Raw genomic sequence first — 16,834 nt, forward strand, 5'->3', positions numbered from 1 at the left:
AAAACAGGAAAAAGTTTTGGGTCCTCCACAAAATGATGTCTTTCAAAGAATGTTCATTAATGTCTTTTCGTTTTATGTAGTAAATATCATAGCGACTATTAGTGTAGTAAATGGTCTACATAGGAGATTAGCATACAGAATGATCCATATGGTTATATCTAATACAGATCCCAAAAAAATTTTCATTTGCATCTCACGAATTTCGTCTTCTATCCTTTGAAAAATTTTTCCTTTCTGACAAGTACGATGTCAGAAAATCAATTAATTTCTTGTCTGTTATCTTTGTGTTCTCTTTAGGATTAATTTTATCATCAATAATGATTAACTGGATTGAAAATGCAATATTTGTACTCCCCAGTCCTTCAAAGGATAATTCCAAGTAAGAGAGTAGATGGTGTTCCCTGCATTAGAACGCTATGTATCAATGGCTGCTGATGTTGATGTAGAATTTTAACTACTGCTTTTCGTCTTAGATAACTATAGTTTTTTATCGACATCGATCGACAGATGACTGTCGTAGAAGGGAACGACATTTAATATCCTGGGTGATTTAAATTTCAAATGGAAATAATTGTGATGATGATGATGATCTTCAAAACATTTTTTACAGTTTATATTCCATATGTTTCTAATGGAACGTTATTAATCTCACTGTGCAGTGCAAAGTTTTCCATATTGTTTTAAAAATAAAAAATTACACTCCGCGACAAAGCTATTGAAAATAATGGCGGCGATAAACAAAAAAGTGCGAAACTCTAACATCGGCACGACCCGCAATAAGTGGACTCCAGTTTCGACACCAGGACTAATTCAGGGATAGCAGCAGGATCTCTCCGAAGGATAATTTCAGCGTTCGGAGGATAATACACAGCACGATGTTCCCAGGATGCATTAAGGGGCCGCGGTCCTCGCAAGGCTCCACCGACGACATTACCAAGCAAACGAAATCCATTGTCCAGGTTAGTTTTAGTTTAAGGGACTTACTAGCCTCGACGGGATACTGCAGAATTGCAGGACCCGTGTTTAATTAATGTTGTGGTTGTACTCGGTGGTGATGTGTGGATTGTGTATGGAATTAATTCGCCTATATAGGGCGCTAACAAGATTGGAGAGATTCAATTAGGGCTTTTCATGTTACTTCGCTATAAGGATTGAGTTCATTTTGGAATTTAGAACATCTGATTAGATAATTGCAATCTTAACTTGTTCCGCACATGTGAATTTTGTAGCAGGGTCATGAAATATATTTAAAAATCATGTAAATATATAGCCTCGAAACTTCTGTCATATCAAAAAACAATCCTGTAAGAATAAGTACAAAATATGTCAAAAATATATTTTCAAATCATATATAATATTCTAGTGATAATTACAGGAAACGTTATAAGCACATTATCAAATGAGCATGTATAAGACACCATCTGATTTATAAGTAATTACGAAGGCTGTTGAAAAAGTAATCTATAGAAAAATTCACTTTTTCAAATTTACATGCTCTTTCCAAAAGAAGCCCCTTTTTCAATCACCTGACTTATAGAAACCCTCGTAATCGAAAAAATATTAGCATCGTTACCTTTAACAGTTTATATTACTGATAAGATTGACTTTTTAACCATGATCTGTTCTTTCTTTACGTCAGGATCAGCATAAACCTCAAGACATTGCACCTTTATAGTTCACCTCTGGATGACATTTTTTTGTTGTAACATTTTTCTATAGAGTAATATTTTTTATTATCTCACTATACAGTTTTTCCGTTGTGTAGACTTTTATGCGAGCTTCAATGAATGAAATTTCTGATACAAGTTTAAAAATTAATTCAATTTCTTTTCATGAGAAGTAGAAACTTATAATAAGGCTATAAACAAACAGTACAAAGATTAAGAAAATAATTAGAATTCTAATCGCGGTTTTTTGTAACACATGATTTTTTTTTCTTCGTACAATTTGAAACTTCTTGGACAAACCGATTATTTTTCATGAATAAAGTGATAGGTACTACTTAAATGAAAATCGTGAATTTTAGGTGAATTTTGGCGGAACGATTCAATCGACCACTAGATGAAACGTTGCTTCGAACCCACATGCCGCACGATTTATTTTCACTGCCCATCGTCCAACCCGTGTTAGGAATCGCACGTTAAAAGATGATACCTCGGTCATCCTTAGCTCTGACCAGTTTCGACTTTTGAGTTGTCGATCATGGAAGGCGATAGCTACATAACGAAAAAACATAATTTACCTAATCATGGGGTTGGAGAAAGATTTACTTGGCGTGAAATGAATTTATTGCCAACACTTTTCCTTCACCGGAACAAAAATACTGTCTTTTGACGCGTGTTTTGCTAACAAAGTTATTATCAGGAGAGTTACATCTCCTGGAGATGATAACTTGGATAAAACTTAAAATTTCTCACAAAATTCACAAAATGTTGAAAAAGATTTGTAAATAGCGTTAGATATCCGACAAAATGTCTTTCTCGACTTTAATAAAATTTTAATCAAATTTTGATTTGACGATGGATATTTGTAGAAAATTTCTAAATTTTTTTTTATTGTTATGTAGAAATGATATGAATTTCAAAATGAGATTTTTGAACATTTTTTGAAATTCGTCTTGTGGCTTTGATATTATCTGAATAATTATATTATTTCATATCCATATAATAACACCCAATATAAAAATAATGGAAATTCAATTCCGAATTAAAATGCAAAGTATACCTACATTGTTTCTTTGATTGATATGAAACATGAACAAGGAAATGAAAGATATTTATTTCCTATGATAAACAAGTTGTACAAATGTAATCTAGTCTGCATCTGTATTTACATAGCCGTTCTTCTAAATCTGATAAGCACCATATTTAAAGTAAAAAATAAATGAACCTTTCACAATATTATTCATTCATATAAATTCTTGTCAACATGTTATCATTATAACGTGATTTTTCATTGTTGTTAATCCTTCTTTGATTTTTACGTGATTACATTCTCAATTCAATTTATTGTAATAGACTGATCATTCTGCCGACACCTTGAGCATTTCATTATTTATGTGATTTTATAATGATAACCGGAAAGCCTCATTGTCAATAGTCTGTAACAATGGGAGTTCAATGAAGACAAACAACTTGAATCGCCTACGATTTTACAAAATAATTGTCTGTACCCGATGACAATGAAATTAGACTTGGTCAATTTATTCAATGACTTGGTCCTGAAATAATAAAATGAAAGTTATGTGGTTTGAATAAAATCACCTTTGTGACGCCATTCATGTATTTTTATGTCATCTAGTTTTACTATCCTTTCGTTAAAGAACTATTCACATATTTATGGATGTGAAATCTGTGAATAATTTATTTTAAGTGCAATACTCGGTGTATCGGGCTATTTTTTTAAATTGTGTATGAGTTTAGCTGAATGATATACCGTATTTCACTTGAAAAAGAGTAGGTATTTTATACAAGATATTATCTTATGATGAGTATCTATATATCTCCCTAAAGCAACATAAAACAAAAATGCGAAATATTAAAATTGGTATAGACATACATGCCATCGAGAACTTTTCTATATACTTATAAAAGAAGATCAATATGTAGTGAATTGTTTTGTTATATTATGGATTGGGCAGCGTTTTCGATGAAAACTCCCCGGCTTCGTACGGGTAGCATCATTATATTTCAACCATAATTCACACCAAATACTAATGAATTATAGACAAAAAACAAATCAGTCCTATGAAAATAATATGAAAATTAGGATTGATGAAAATAAATTGTTAGCAGATGAGCTCAAACGAATGGAGGAGATATGCAGAAGCATGGTGGAGTCAATTAAAATTTTAGAACAGGAAAATACAAGATACAGCAGAGAACTGACTGAACTAAAAAGTCAGATAGACGCAGTGGATACAAAGATTCTTGAAGAAAGGAAAAATGAACAATTTTTTTCAAATAAAGAAGTAGAAGAAGCAATTGAACAACTCTCTTCTAATAAAGAAGAAGAAGCAGTCGAAAGTGAGAGAAATAAGATTTTGATATTATGTGATGAAGGAGGCAGGAACGTAGGAAACTTGTTGAGTAAGAAACTTAGACAAAAGTATTTTGTACAAACTATAATCAAACCAGGTGCTAGTTTAAAATATGTTATTGAAGATATAATACAGTTGACACGATCATTCACAATGAACGATTTTGTGATTATACAAGCTGGTTTCAATGATTTTCTCAATAAGAATTATCCTTCATTCAAAATGTTAAATAATAACTTGAAACAATGTCTCCATACAAATTTGATTTTGACTACAGTTCCTCTTAGATTATCACATCTAAATTATTTTATTGACAAATTTAATGACAAACTTGGTAAGTACATTACCAGGTTAGACAATTATATTAAGACGAGAGCAATATTAGTAGATATTAACGATGGTAGACGTGTACTTACTAAAAATATGTTAGTTTCTAAATTAACTAGTATAATTGTTAATGGTAGAAAACATAGTAACTTGGTTCATATCGAGATAGGTGAATATCCAAATAGAGATGAGGTATGCAAGATCGCTGATGATAAGGATATAATTGAAAGTAATTTTTTAGAGAGAGCCAAAAAAACCGTAGAATACAACGCATAACGAAAGATATTGACTGTTTTCTTCTTTACATGAATTCGCAAAGTCTTCTAGCACATTTTGATGAAATAAAGCATTTTGTTGATGATAAAAAACCTTTATTAGTCTGTTTATCGGAAACACATTCAACAACTGATATATACAATAGTGAAATTGATTTAAGTGGTTATGTAGTTCATAGAGTGGACAGTAGTAGTAGACACACTGGTGGTGCCCTCATTTATACAAAAAATGAATTACAAATCTTGACTATTTCTAAAACGTGTTTTGAAAAGTCCTACTGGTTAATATCTGTAAAATTTGTGTATCATAAAATTACTTTCTTAGTTGTCTCAGTTTATAGATCCCCAAACAGCAGTGGTGTATTATTTTTAGACTTTTTCGAAAAATGGTGTGATGATAATTTAACAGACAAGAATATGAAGATTATTATTGTTGGAGATTTCAATATTAATTGGTATGGTACGAATACGTACACTCAGAGATTGATGGCTGTGATAGAGGATATTGGTTTTGAGAATAAAGTTAAAGAGCATACGAACATAACAAGTAGTGGGGGTACTTTAATTGACTTAGTGTTGTCAAATTGTGACACCAATGTACAAGTACTGGATTTACCTAGAATTGGTAACCACAGAAATATAATAGTAAATCTCGATGAAGTTGTTTCAAGAAATGAAGTGAAATTAATCGAGAGTAGAGGTAGGACTTTGGATTATCATGCAATCAATGAAAGACTAGAGAGTATAGAATGGGATTATAGAACCTATGATATTAATCGTAAATATAAGTATTTGGTTACCACAATTTTAGAAGCTGTTGATACAGTTGCCCCTGTGAGGCAGATAAAAATATTACCTCACTATCAAGAATGGTGGAATATTATAGTCAAAAATGCGACTGCAGAGAGAGATGAAAGCTATCGGATATATGTCAATAATCGTATAGCAGAGAACTGGGAAACCTACCGACAAAAACGAAACACTGCTGTGAAGGTTATAAGACAAGAAAAAAAGAAATATTTAGAAAATAAAATAAATAGTAATATGGGTAATCCTACTAAAATGTGGCAGACTTTGAAGAAATATATACCAAAGAATAGTGTTTCTAGCACATATGCAAGTATTGAATTCGATGATGTTATTATTGAAAATGATAATATCAAAATGTCAAATAGTCTTAATGAATACTATGTCAAAAGTATTAACGATATCACTGATTCAATTAAAATACCTCAAGACGAAATTCCTCTTATAGTTAGTCCTGTTTCACATAAATTGAGATATTTCAAGATGATTACCATTGTGAATCTCAAGGAAATAATATTTTCAATGACAAATAAAAATAGTACAGATGAAATATCTACAAAATTGTTGAAAGAATGCTTCTCAACCATCTCTAAACCACTTTTGAATATGATAAATTATTCTTTCGAAACTCATAAAGTGCCTGATGAAATGAAAATTGCAACAATTATCCCAATTCCTAAAGTCCCAAATACGAATAAAGCTTGTGAATTGAGACCAATAAATATGATACCAATTATTGGAAAAGTACTAGAAAAAGCGGTCTACAATCAAATTGTGGATCACTTGGAAGGTAATAAGGCCCTTACATGTGTTCAGTCAGGGTTTCGTAATAAACACAGTTGTGAAACTGCTCTGCAATGTGTGCTCCACGATTGGAAGAACACTTTAGAAAAAAATCAAATAACAGTGACCGTTTTTCTGGATTTGCAAAGGGCTTTCGAAACTATTGACAGAACCAGATTATTGAAGAAATTGGAGTCAGTTGGAATTGTAGATGCAGCATTACAATGGATTGCAGACTATTTGAATAACCGGAAGCAAAAATTAAGACTTAACCATGTTACATCTGGCACACTCGATAATAATATAGGAGTACCTCAAGGTAGTGTTCTGGGTCCTTTATTGTTTCTAGTTTATATAAATGATATGGTTGAGGTGGTGAAAGAATGTTGTATACACCTCTTTGCTGACGACGCTGTTATTTATTACACTGGGAATAATCATTCAACATGCTTCAATGCAATCAACGAAAGTTTAGAAGCCATTCAAAATTATTGCTGTGGAAACTTATTGAAAATAAATACAAACAAAACAAAATGGATGTTAATCAGTAGAGATAAAATTTATAGGGAAGTAATGAAAACAGTGCCAAAACTTTCAATCGATGGTGTCCAGATAGAAATGGTTGAGACATTTAAATATTTAGGGGTTTTGGTTGATCGTCAACTGTATTTTAATGACCATGCAAAAAATGTTATAAGAACAATTGCCATGAAAATTTATTATTTGAGGAGATGTTCTCCGCATCTCACTCAGTGGAGTAAGCTTATGATTTATAATACACTTATTCTTCCTCATTTCAACTACTATGCAACAGTGCTTTATCTGGTAAATCAAAATGTGCTAAGCCGTTTGCAAAAATTGCAAAATCGAGCTATGCGAATTATTCTTTGTTGTGCACGTGACACGTCAATAAATTCTATGCTCGATACTCTTCATTGGTTACCGGTTAAGACTTATCTATTATATCACTCCTTAACATTCATTCATAAAATTAAAAGAGGTATAGCACCTGAATACTTGCAGAATATCTTAGTTCTCAATCAGGATGTTCATCAGCACGATACTAGATGTAGAGGTAATCTTCGCGTTCCTCTGGTTAGCAGAACATATAGCCAAAACTCTATTTTTGTTAAAGGTGTAACCATGTACAACAATATTCCGGTTTATATAAAAAATTCTGAAAGTCTGAGTATATTTAAAGTCAAACTCAAGAAGCACCTATTAACGGATGGAATTATATTGTAGTAACATTTTTTTTTGTATATAAATGTTGTGTGGTTCATTTTATATATTATATTTGTTTGTAAGTTTATACACATGTGTGCGAGTCACCTATTTTATCATTGTATATTTGTATATTGTTCACAATGTTTTTATTAGTTTCATGACTAAATAAGGATCTATGTGTATGTGTATATATGTGTATGTATATATATATATATGTATATATAGATTGTAAATATTTTACATTGTTGACTTCAGTTTTATAGAACGACGCGACGTTTAATTTATTAATTTCACTTGTAAGATTTTACAATATATTTGAGGTGAGATGTAAATTAGTAATTAATTATTTTTAATATAAGTATATTACAGCTTAATGACATTGTACAAGTTACAAAAAAAAATACTATAATTTTTAGATTGTATCGATTTCTTTAAAATTGTTATTCACTTGTATGTATAATTTATTAGTCTTTGACTAAATAAAGGATTTATATATATATATAAAACTTCCTTCCTTTTGAATTGCTTAGTCTATTGATGAGAACCATATGAACTATATAAAACCATATAAACCATATAAAAATCCGTTCTATTGTTTATGAGTTTATCGCAAATCATTTTGAGTATGGAATTTTAGTCTGTACATGTCTGCACATGTCTGTCTGTACCATGAAATTTATTGTGAAAATTCTAAAATTATTACCATGGATGGTGTTATTAATTTTCATTAAGTGATGGATTTGAGTATCAATAATAACCATTTCATTCAAGAAAAAGGTTTTCTGGTATTTCACTTCTCCATCATTAAACAAAAAATGTGGGAAATTTCCATAAAGCTTTTTCTTTCCCAAAACACTAATATTTAATGAAAATATTTCCCTTATAATGAACATCAATCAAGTTGGATACTTGAACTTTAACCGCCTTTTAACACGATGGTGTTTTTTTTTCACCCCAAGTACTCACATTTCAACCGAGAAATATTACAAATATTTTTCCTAAGCCAATATGTGCCAAAGTTTTGTTTGCTCGAGAAATGAACACAATATGAGATTTTTGTTGGTATTGACAGTTAATTTACATAGACCTTTTCGTTCACCCTATGATTTACGACGGCATCGTTGAAAGTAAAATGAGAAAAGCAGCCGGGGCTGGTGTCTTCTGGGATCCGGATGTCAGTGGCGTTCTGATGAATAAGAGAAACCTGGATGACAATGCTTAACCTGTTTCGAATGGTATTTGATATTATTTAAAATCTTCAGAACTTCAAAACAACAACAACAACAACAAGATTAAAACCGTTTTAATCTTCCTCTTTGAAGATGATCACTTGGTGATTGAAACACGTGTCGAGGTGTTAAAAATAACGATTTGGTGTTGGGAAAAAACTCCAGTAATATTCATTACTACACCAAAGGTTCCAAACAGTGCATCATAAGTATAAACATGATATTGAATAAATATTGAAAATATTGATTCTGGCTTATCGCAAGTTTTAAAATTAAATCAACATCAAATAACTATAATGTTTGAAACGAAATAACTGCTGCAATAGTGTAATTGAATAAATATTTTATTTATTGGTATTACATTTTGCTACGTCAACGAACGTCAACTTCCGCGGTTTATTCACGATAACCTTACTATTTTTTGAAGAAAAAATAAAAATATTGGCAACATCATTCATCAAGAATCAATTGATGACTGAGATTAATAGAAATAATGACCATTGGCACCATCTTACGGCAACGTCAAAACTAACCATTCGATCTACAACAAAATCGCTTATCGACATTCACCATTGTATAGACATCTTAGCCTTTTCAATAATTCAAAACTCGTTTTACACAAAAGTATATAGATGCTTTCATAATATCCATTGTATAAAATATTTTTAAATCGAGATATTCACGTAAAAACGTAAACTTTTCTCAGTTTATCCAGCTCCTTAAGAATTTTTGCTAATGTAGGAAATCAGTAATCGCTATGCCAAAATTTTATATTTTTTGTTATTAGTTATCAATTTAGTTGTCAATACGTTAGATCCCTCTCATACAAGTATATTTTATAGCCACAGAGTTTGGTTGATATTTTAGAGTTTTATCAGATAAAATTTCACTGTGCAACATTATTGTGGATTTAAGGTATTGTTTACGTTAGATGTTGTTCTTTTAGGTGAAAAATATGTTTTTTTTTGTTAGGTTTTGTTAGGTAGCCGACTCACGATACCATATTCATTCGTCAGTTATTTCTGACTTTCGGTAATAACTCAATATAAATTTATTGGTTTTTACTATGTATATACTTCAGTTCATATACCACTATCCTACTATAGATACCACATTAAAATAAAAATGAAATTCAAAAATTTAAACAATAAAAACGTTTCCAATATGTTTCGTGTACTTATAATATTTAGTTATTTAAGAACTATGTTAGACAGGTTCACATACATATTTTCTATCAACCTCAATTTGTTTCAATGTATTTTTCATTGATTAAAACTCTATAAAAACTTAATTTCATATGTTGCAAAATAGCTATTTATGATATGAGTGTTAAAGGTAAGGTTTTATTTCGTGACTGAAAAAGTTTCAACACTAGTGTTAAAAATATTTTCAACACGCTACTTTGTGAACATCGTATTTTGATACTCTTGACAACCATTAGAAATGTCACTTTTAATGACAGTTGTACAAAAAAGTTTTATCACTACTCCACTGTATTGACTTTGCGATCTGAACGAATTCCCTGTGTTCCTTTGATAAATTTACGGATCCCCTTCTTGTTTGACGAAAACTATATTTACACTCTTCCCAATTTGATTGAATACCTACCTTGTGTTTTGTGTCTAGCATCCAACCCGATAAAAATAAGAAATGCTAACGACTTCAAGGACCAAAAGAAGAAAAATGTCCTGTACACTCGCTGAACTTGAGTATAAGGTTTAATATAAAACGCATTTTGCTATTTCTTGGACTTATTTTCTTGTATTTTTACATTTCACCGTCGAGAGATCAAAGTGAACAATCATAGATTTATATCCTTTCGAAATTGTCATGGTGTTTTGCGGAAAATAAATTAGCGAAACATTTTCTTGATAGCGATACATTTTCATGTGATGAAATTTTCGTATAACATTTGGTTGTCGAAGCGGTCACTCGACCGCTGTGTGAACCGGTGGTTCAAGCCGCAAGGCTTGACACTTCCTGTCGTCCAACCCGTGCTAGGAATCACACGTTGAAAGTTGAGACCTCGATAGTCTTTAGCTCGTACAAGTTTCGAGTTTTGAGAGTTGTCGTTCGTAGGAGGACGACAGCTGGTTAATGAAAAAACAGATTTTAACAGATCTAGGCTATTTCATCAGTTCGGACTTCCTTTGTCTAATATAATATAAATTGATTTGAAAACCCTAAAAAAAATAAAAAATTTCGAAAGATTAACCGAAAATAACAATTTTATTAAACAAAAAACTGAAATTACATAGAATTAACATACAACAACAACTCAACAAACAAAAATTGAAATATTAAGAAAAGCTGAAAAAAATTGAAAAAATTGAAAATATTATTAACAAAAAATGAAAAATAAAAATTAAAAGATTTCAAACCAAGTTATGTCACGACGTTTCTATTGTTGATATCCACAATCGTCTTCGAGTGATAACTGGACTTATTCCTCCGAGATCTGACTATTTACAGGTCATTCGAGTGCTTTCACCTATCCCCTCTTCACTCTTTCCGCTTCATTGGTTTTAGCGAGAGATGACCGTTTGGCGGGAATTGGTCGTTTTTCGCTTGATTAGAGGTTTCCATATGTTACGTATCTCTACGCTAGCTTGACTAAATGCGTTGTTGGACAACATATACGCGGCTTCATTGAATTTTCTCCTAAACCAGTGTTCCTCTTTGTGGATGATTTCAGCTTGAGCCCACTTGATGTTATGTTAATGAGTCCAAATATGATCTGCTATTCCGAATTTGCTGGAATTGCAGAGCATGCTGAATTTGCTGGAATAGTAGATCATGTTTGGACTCATCAACATAACATGGTGTGGGCTCAAGCTGAAATCATCCACAAAGAGGAACACTGGTTTAGGAGAAAATTCAAAGTCGCGTATATGTTGTCCAACAAAGCATTTAGTCAATATTTCATCAGTTCGGACTTCCATTGTCTAATATAATATAAATTGATTTGATAACCCTGAAAAAATCAAAAAGATCAACCAAAAAAATAATTTTATCAAACAAAAAACTGAAATCACAAAGAATTAACATACAACAACAACCAAACAAATAAAAATTGAAAAAATAATAAAAGCTGAAAAAAATGAAAAAATTAAAAATATCATTTTTTGTTAATAATATTTTGAATTTTTAAAATTTTTTCAGCTTTTATTAATATTTCAATTTTTATTCTTTGAGTTGTTGTATGATAATTCTTTGTAATTTCAGTTTTTTGTTCAAGAAAATTGTTATTTTCGGTTAATCTTTTTGATTTTTTCAGGGTTATCAAATCAATTTATATTCCATTAGATAATGGAAATACACCACGAAACATTGTCAACCATCTTCTAGCATTTAGTCAAGCTATCGTAGAGATACGTAACATATGGAAACCTCTAATCAAGCGAAAAGCGACCATTTCCTGCCAAACGGTCATCTCCCGCTAAAACCAATGAAGCGGAAAAAGTGAAGAGGGGATAGGTGAAAGCACTAAAATGACCTATAAATAGTCAGATCTCGGAGGAATAAGTCCAGTTATCACCTGAAGACGATTGTGGATACTAACAATCGAAACGTCGTGACATAACTTGGTTTGAAATCTTTTAATTTTTATTGTTAATTTTTTGTTAATCTTTATTTTTAAATTTTCATTTTTCAGCTTTTATTAATATTTCAATTTTTTTATTTGTTTGGTTGTTGCTTGTATGTTATTTCTTTGTAATTTCAGTTTTTTGTTTAATAAAATTGTTATTTTCGGTTAATCTTTTCAAATTTTTTAATTTTTTTCAGGGTTTTCAAATCAATTTATATTAGAAGTCCCAACTGTTGAAATACACCACGAAACATTGTCAACCACGTTCAAACAAAAGATCTAGGCTAGTAGCCTGAACGGCATAACAAGAAAATGCTTGCGGAGTAAGCTCTGATCGGAGAGAGGGGATGAGTAAAAGCTGGTTGAAGGAAAAGAAATAATGTTTATTGTACTAAATTCACTTTTTCTGGTAATTTTCAAGTATACACAAATTGTGGTTGAAATATTTCTTGACATTTCACAACGCGGTAAGCACGTTGAATTGAAAAAATATTCGAATCTTCGAAATTTCCTAAATAGTTTTCAGCACAGATGAGACGAAAAAAGCTCATGTAGTATCCAAGTCATCTGGTTCTGATGTTGGTCGCTAAATATTATCACTAAATATTCGATAAAAGTTATCGAATATTTGTTATGATACATATACTAGTAAATGTATATGTCACTATTGCTGGCCCTAAGTATTTCTCGAATTATGAGAATTTGTTCAGAAATGAACCTTCGGCAATACTGTGAATAATTATTGTTGGCTATTTTGGCGGTCATCTTGCAAATTTTTATAGTAATATAATAGTTAGTTGTTAACTTTTGACCCTAAAAATACATTAGTTGATATTCCGTTCCGATTCGTCAGTTTGAATGATACCTAATGCGAAATTAATAGTCTTATGAGAACTACTTTAAATCGAGTACCTGACCTTGGTCTCAATCGTCACTGATTTTCATTTTTGAAGGCATGCGTTACTAGATTTTGTGAGGAAAACTGAAAATATAATATGTCAGTACTATCACTGAAAAGATAAATCTAGTCACCATATTATCAGTGTCACTTAGGCAAAGTTCAAAACGATTTTCAAAATGTATATATACCAATTACGATTTTATACAATCTCCTAATATGTTATTTCTGTAAATTCGCAGAAAAAAATGATTTAATAATTCTGTCCAAAGAAATATATCCAGAGAAAAAATTTGCCTGAACTACTGCAATACATTCAAATCACATAACAAAATACGGATAATATTGTATTCCTCGTGTCTCGTATTATTCTGAGACTTGATTAGAACCTGCCTTTATTACTTGTGTCTCGTTGATATCATTGAGACTCTCATTTAACAAATTTTTACAATACGATGAATATCTTTTCATTAGGAAATTGCTTGAAGTTTTGATAATTCGACGATTGTCGACTTACTTATTCTAGTCCTTTTTAGAATACTGTCAATATTGATCGATTATAAAAACTTCACAAAGCCGATAAAAGAGTGATTACCGCCACAAAAAAAATACTTTTGTTTATATTGATGTAATACTTCTTATTGTACCGTAAGGTAAAATAATTTGTAATATTGTCTTCTGGAAAAAGTATAAACATTCAGGCATTTCATTTTCATGAAGAGGGTTGCCGTTTATGAATTGAATAAATAACTTATATTTAGAATTCACCGAATCGCTATCATTTCAAAAAACACCGAAAAAACTAATTCTTGAAGATACCATCACATCCAATATGAATAATAATTTCTACCAACTTTTGGTTATGATAGAAAGCTGGAAAGGAATGTTATAAGCAATACAAACCATTGTTATTGAAGGAAAAAAATGATACCGTTTTCATTCAAGCAATATATTATTATTGATATACTATTATAAGTTCAACATGAGTGTTCAAATTCGCCATTGACCAACTAATGAAATTTTTTGGAAGCCCAGAAATGTTATATTTTATTTACTGTCATTTAAGCTACTGCACAACGCATATTAACAGTATCCCCTTTTTGGAATCATCACTCTTCACTTTTTCATCATTATTGTGTGTCTAGCTTGTAAACGTTAGAAGCAGCGCCCAGGCAAAGTTGAAAGATTTACAACTCTCAGCATATTTGCGATTTATTTCGTCTGGAACGATATTAAAGTGGTCAATTTTCACCGAGACTACTTCATTACTTTGCAGTTTTTTATCGAGTAGTGTTGCGACATTACTCTCCTTTGATGTTTGGCTCTCGCTTATTTAAGAAATACTTTAAAGTAAATATAAACTTCCGGTGCGGTTTCCTTCACAGAGAAAAGGTTTTACTTAAAGATAGACAAAATGATATATTTTTCTGGATTTATTACTACTAAATATGGAGAATTTCGATCACGTTTATAGAAATGAACGGAGGGTAATATGTTAATTCGTACCATATTAAGTAATGTATAAGCAATATTTGCATATACACTGTATATGAATAAAAACGAGCTTAAAAAGTTCCATCTTCGTAACTTTTGAACGGGACAAGATATCAAGGTGGGATAAAATTCGCACAAAAGGATATCATTTCAAGTACTTTTTCGATAAGGAAGACAATAATGATACATGTTGCTGAAAGGCTACTTTCAATAGAAAGGGGTGTATGATTGATCGTTTGATAGGTATTTCAATCTTCTAACGAACACTGTTTCATTTTTGAAAATCAGGTCGGCCGATCTTCAGTAACTTTATATTCATTAGAAGAAGCTGTGAAAAAACGATGAAAAATATCCTCACTCCAGTTAAACCCAATAAATAACAAAATAAGTAAAGTTAACGACATTTATGGATAGACAGAGAACTCAGTCCACAAGTATCAAAGATTAACGAGGCGGTCAGTTGCAAAGCCAAGCTTCGACACCCACCGTTGACGAGATTCGTTCCCTCTTTCACTGCAAAGCAACTGTTGAAAACCAGAGCCCAAAATGCATTTATGATTCAACACCTGACAGCGCTATTTTGACCCGCCGCAAAGGCAACTGTCCTTTAAGGACAAGCCTGAGTAAATAAGGTCGATGGCATGTCCTCTTGCGAATACATGTATGGAATCAACAGAGAACTCAATCCCCGATGTGAAGTCTCTATCGATCCTATAGATGGCGCCTTCGTAAGGGAGGATGTCGTCGACCTAACTAAGGCTTGTCCATCAGGGACAGTTGAGCCCAGCAATGCATTCAACCTAGCACCACTGATGAGACCTATGGCGAGTCGAAACAGCGCTGTCTGGTGTTGAATCATAAATGCATTATGATTGGGATCTGGTTTTCAAGAATCCAAAATGTTCACCATTTACTTTTCTTTCTGTTTTTTGGGTACATAACCTTCCACTATCTGAAAAATAAACAATAGGAAATCTGCTAGAGAGTAATGGAGGGCAAACTAAAAAGTTCACCCCGAAAAGTTAATGCGTAATATGAACCACTGAAGAGTCCAATTGGACAGTAACTTCAGTGGTTTATACAGTGCATTTCTTTAATGCCCCCCTTTTATTTTTAGAACGGGTCAACTGAAAATATTGAAATTTGGGATAATGAAATTAATGCATGACTACTTTATTTTGAAGTGAAATTGATAGTTGAAACTTTCAAGATGGCGACTGGGCGCCATTAAATGGAAGAGAGGGTCTTGTGATACATCGTCATATTTCTAGAAATATTCCTTTTTATCTGCTATATGGCAATTCCAACAACCCGAGAAGGTTTGTTATATTATTTTTTGTTTATAAAAACGACAAAAATATTAGTACGACAATGAATATCATTGTTCAGTTAGAATATTCTCATTTAGTTTTCGGTTTTACTAGTAGAAAGGTACCACGTCAACAATCTCTAAAATGGTTCATTCTCGTCTATTGAAAGAAAAAATTGAAGCGATTTTTATGTATGGTGCGACGCGTAACTTTCACGAGACCGAAAGGATTTTCAATGAATGTTTTCGGAATCGTCCTATCTGTAGAGAATATTTGAGGGAACTTGTATCCAAATTCACAAGTGCCGGTAGTCTACATAACAAAAAGCACCCAGGTCATCCGTCCATTCCGGAAGAACAGCAAGTGCAAATAATTGTTGAGATGGTAGTAAATCCTGAACACTCTACTTATACCGTCGCGAATGTTTGTGAGGTATCATCCATACACAATTGAAATGGTATAGCAATTATCTGAACATGACTCTGATTGAAAAACAGAATTCTGCGAAATCATGACTGAAACCATTGCAAGTCATCCTACCTATCTCCACAATATTTGTTTTAGTGACGAATGTACATTTTTTTGACTACTGTTGACCCTCTTGTCATTGACATCGTCGAAGCGAATCCCAATGAATTCGATATGGATATTGTATTCCAACAAGATGGAGCACCACCACATTACTCCAGACAAGTAAGAAACTATTTGGATACTACTCTTCCCGGTCGTTGAATTGGGCGTCGAGGTCCTACAGAATGGCCAGCCCGCTCGCCAGATTTGACCTTTGGACTTTTTTATGGGGCTATTTGAAACAGAAGGTGTACGAAACTGAACCTGCTTCAATATTGGATATACG

General features: G+C 32.0%; 1 protein-coding gene across 3 annotated transcripts in view; it reads left to right on the plus strand.

Annotated features, from left to right (window-relative positions):
• sick (sickie) overlaps positions 1–16,834 on the plus strand; it is a 678,280-nt gene that overhangs the window by 173,623 nt on the left and 487,823 nt on the right. Inside the window, exon 2 of one of the 3 annotated variants that reach the window (XM_074173105.1) lies at positions 611–959. The exons of the other annotated variants lie outside the window; for them this stretch is intronic. Within the exon in view, the coding sequence (XP_074029206.1) occupies positions 876–959 (84 nt within the window). The 5' untranslated portion in view covers positions 611–875. The remainder of the gene's footprint in view (positions 1–610; positions 960–16,834) is intronic. 3 annotated transcript variants of the gene reach the window in all.

Source organism: Leptinotarsa decemlineata, unplaced genomic scaffold (genome assembly GCF_025532065.1).
Source record: "Leptinotarsa decemlineata unplaced genomic scaffold, Ldec_3_MD MMD2_tig00000199_RagTag_RagTag, whole genome shotgun sequence".
Lineage (NCBI taxonomy): Eukaryota > Metazoa > Arthropoda > Insecta > Coleoptera > Chrysomelidae > Leptinotarsa > Leptinotarsa decemlineata.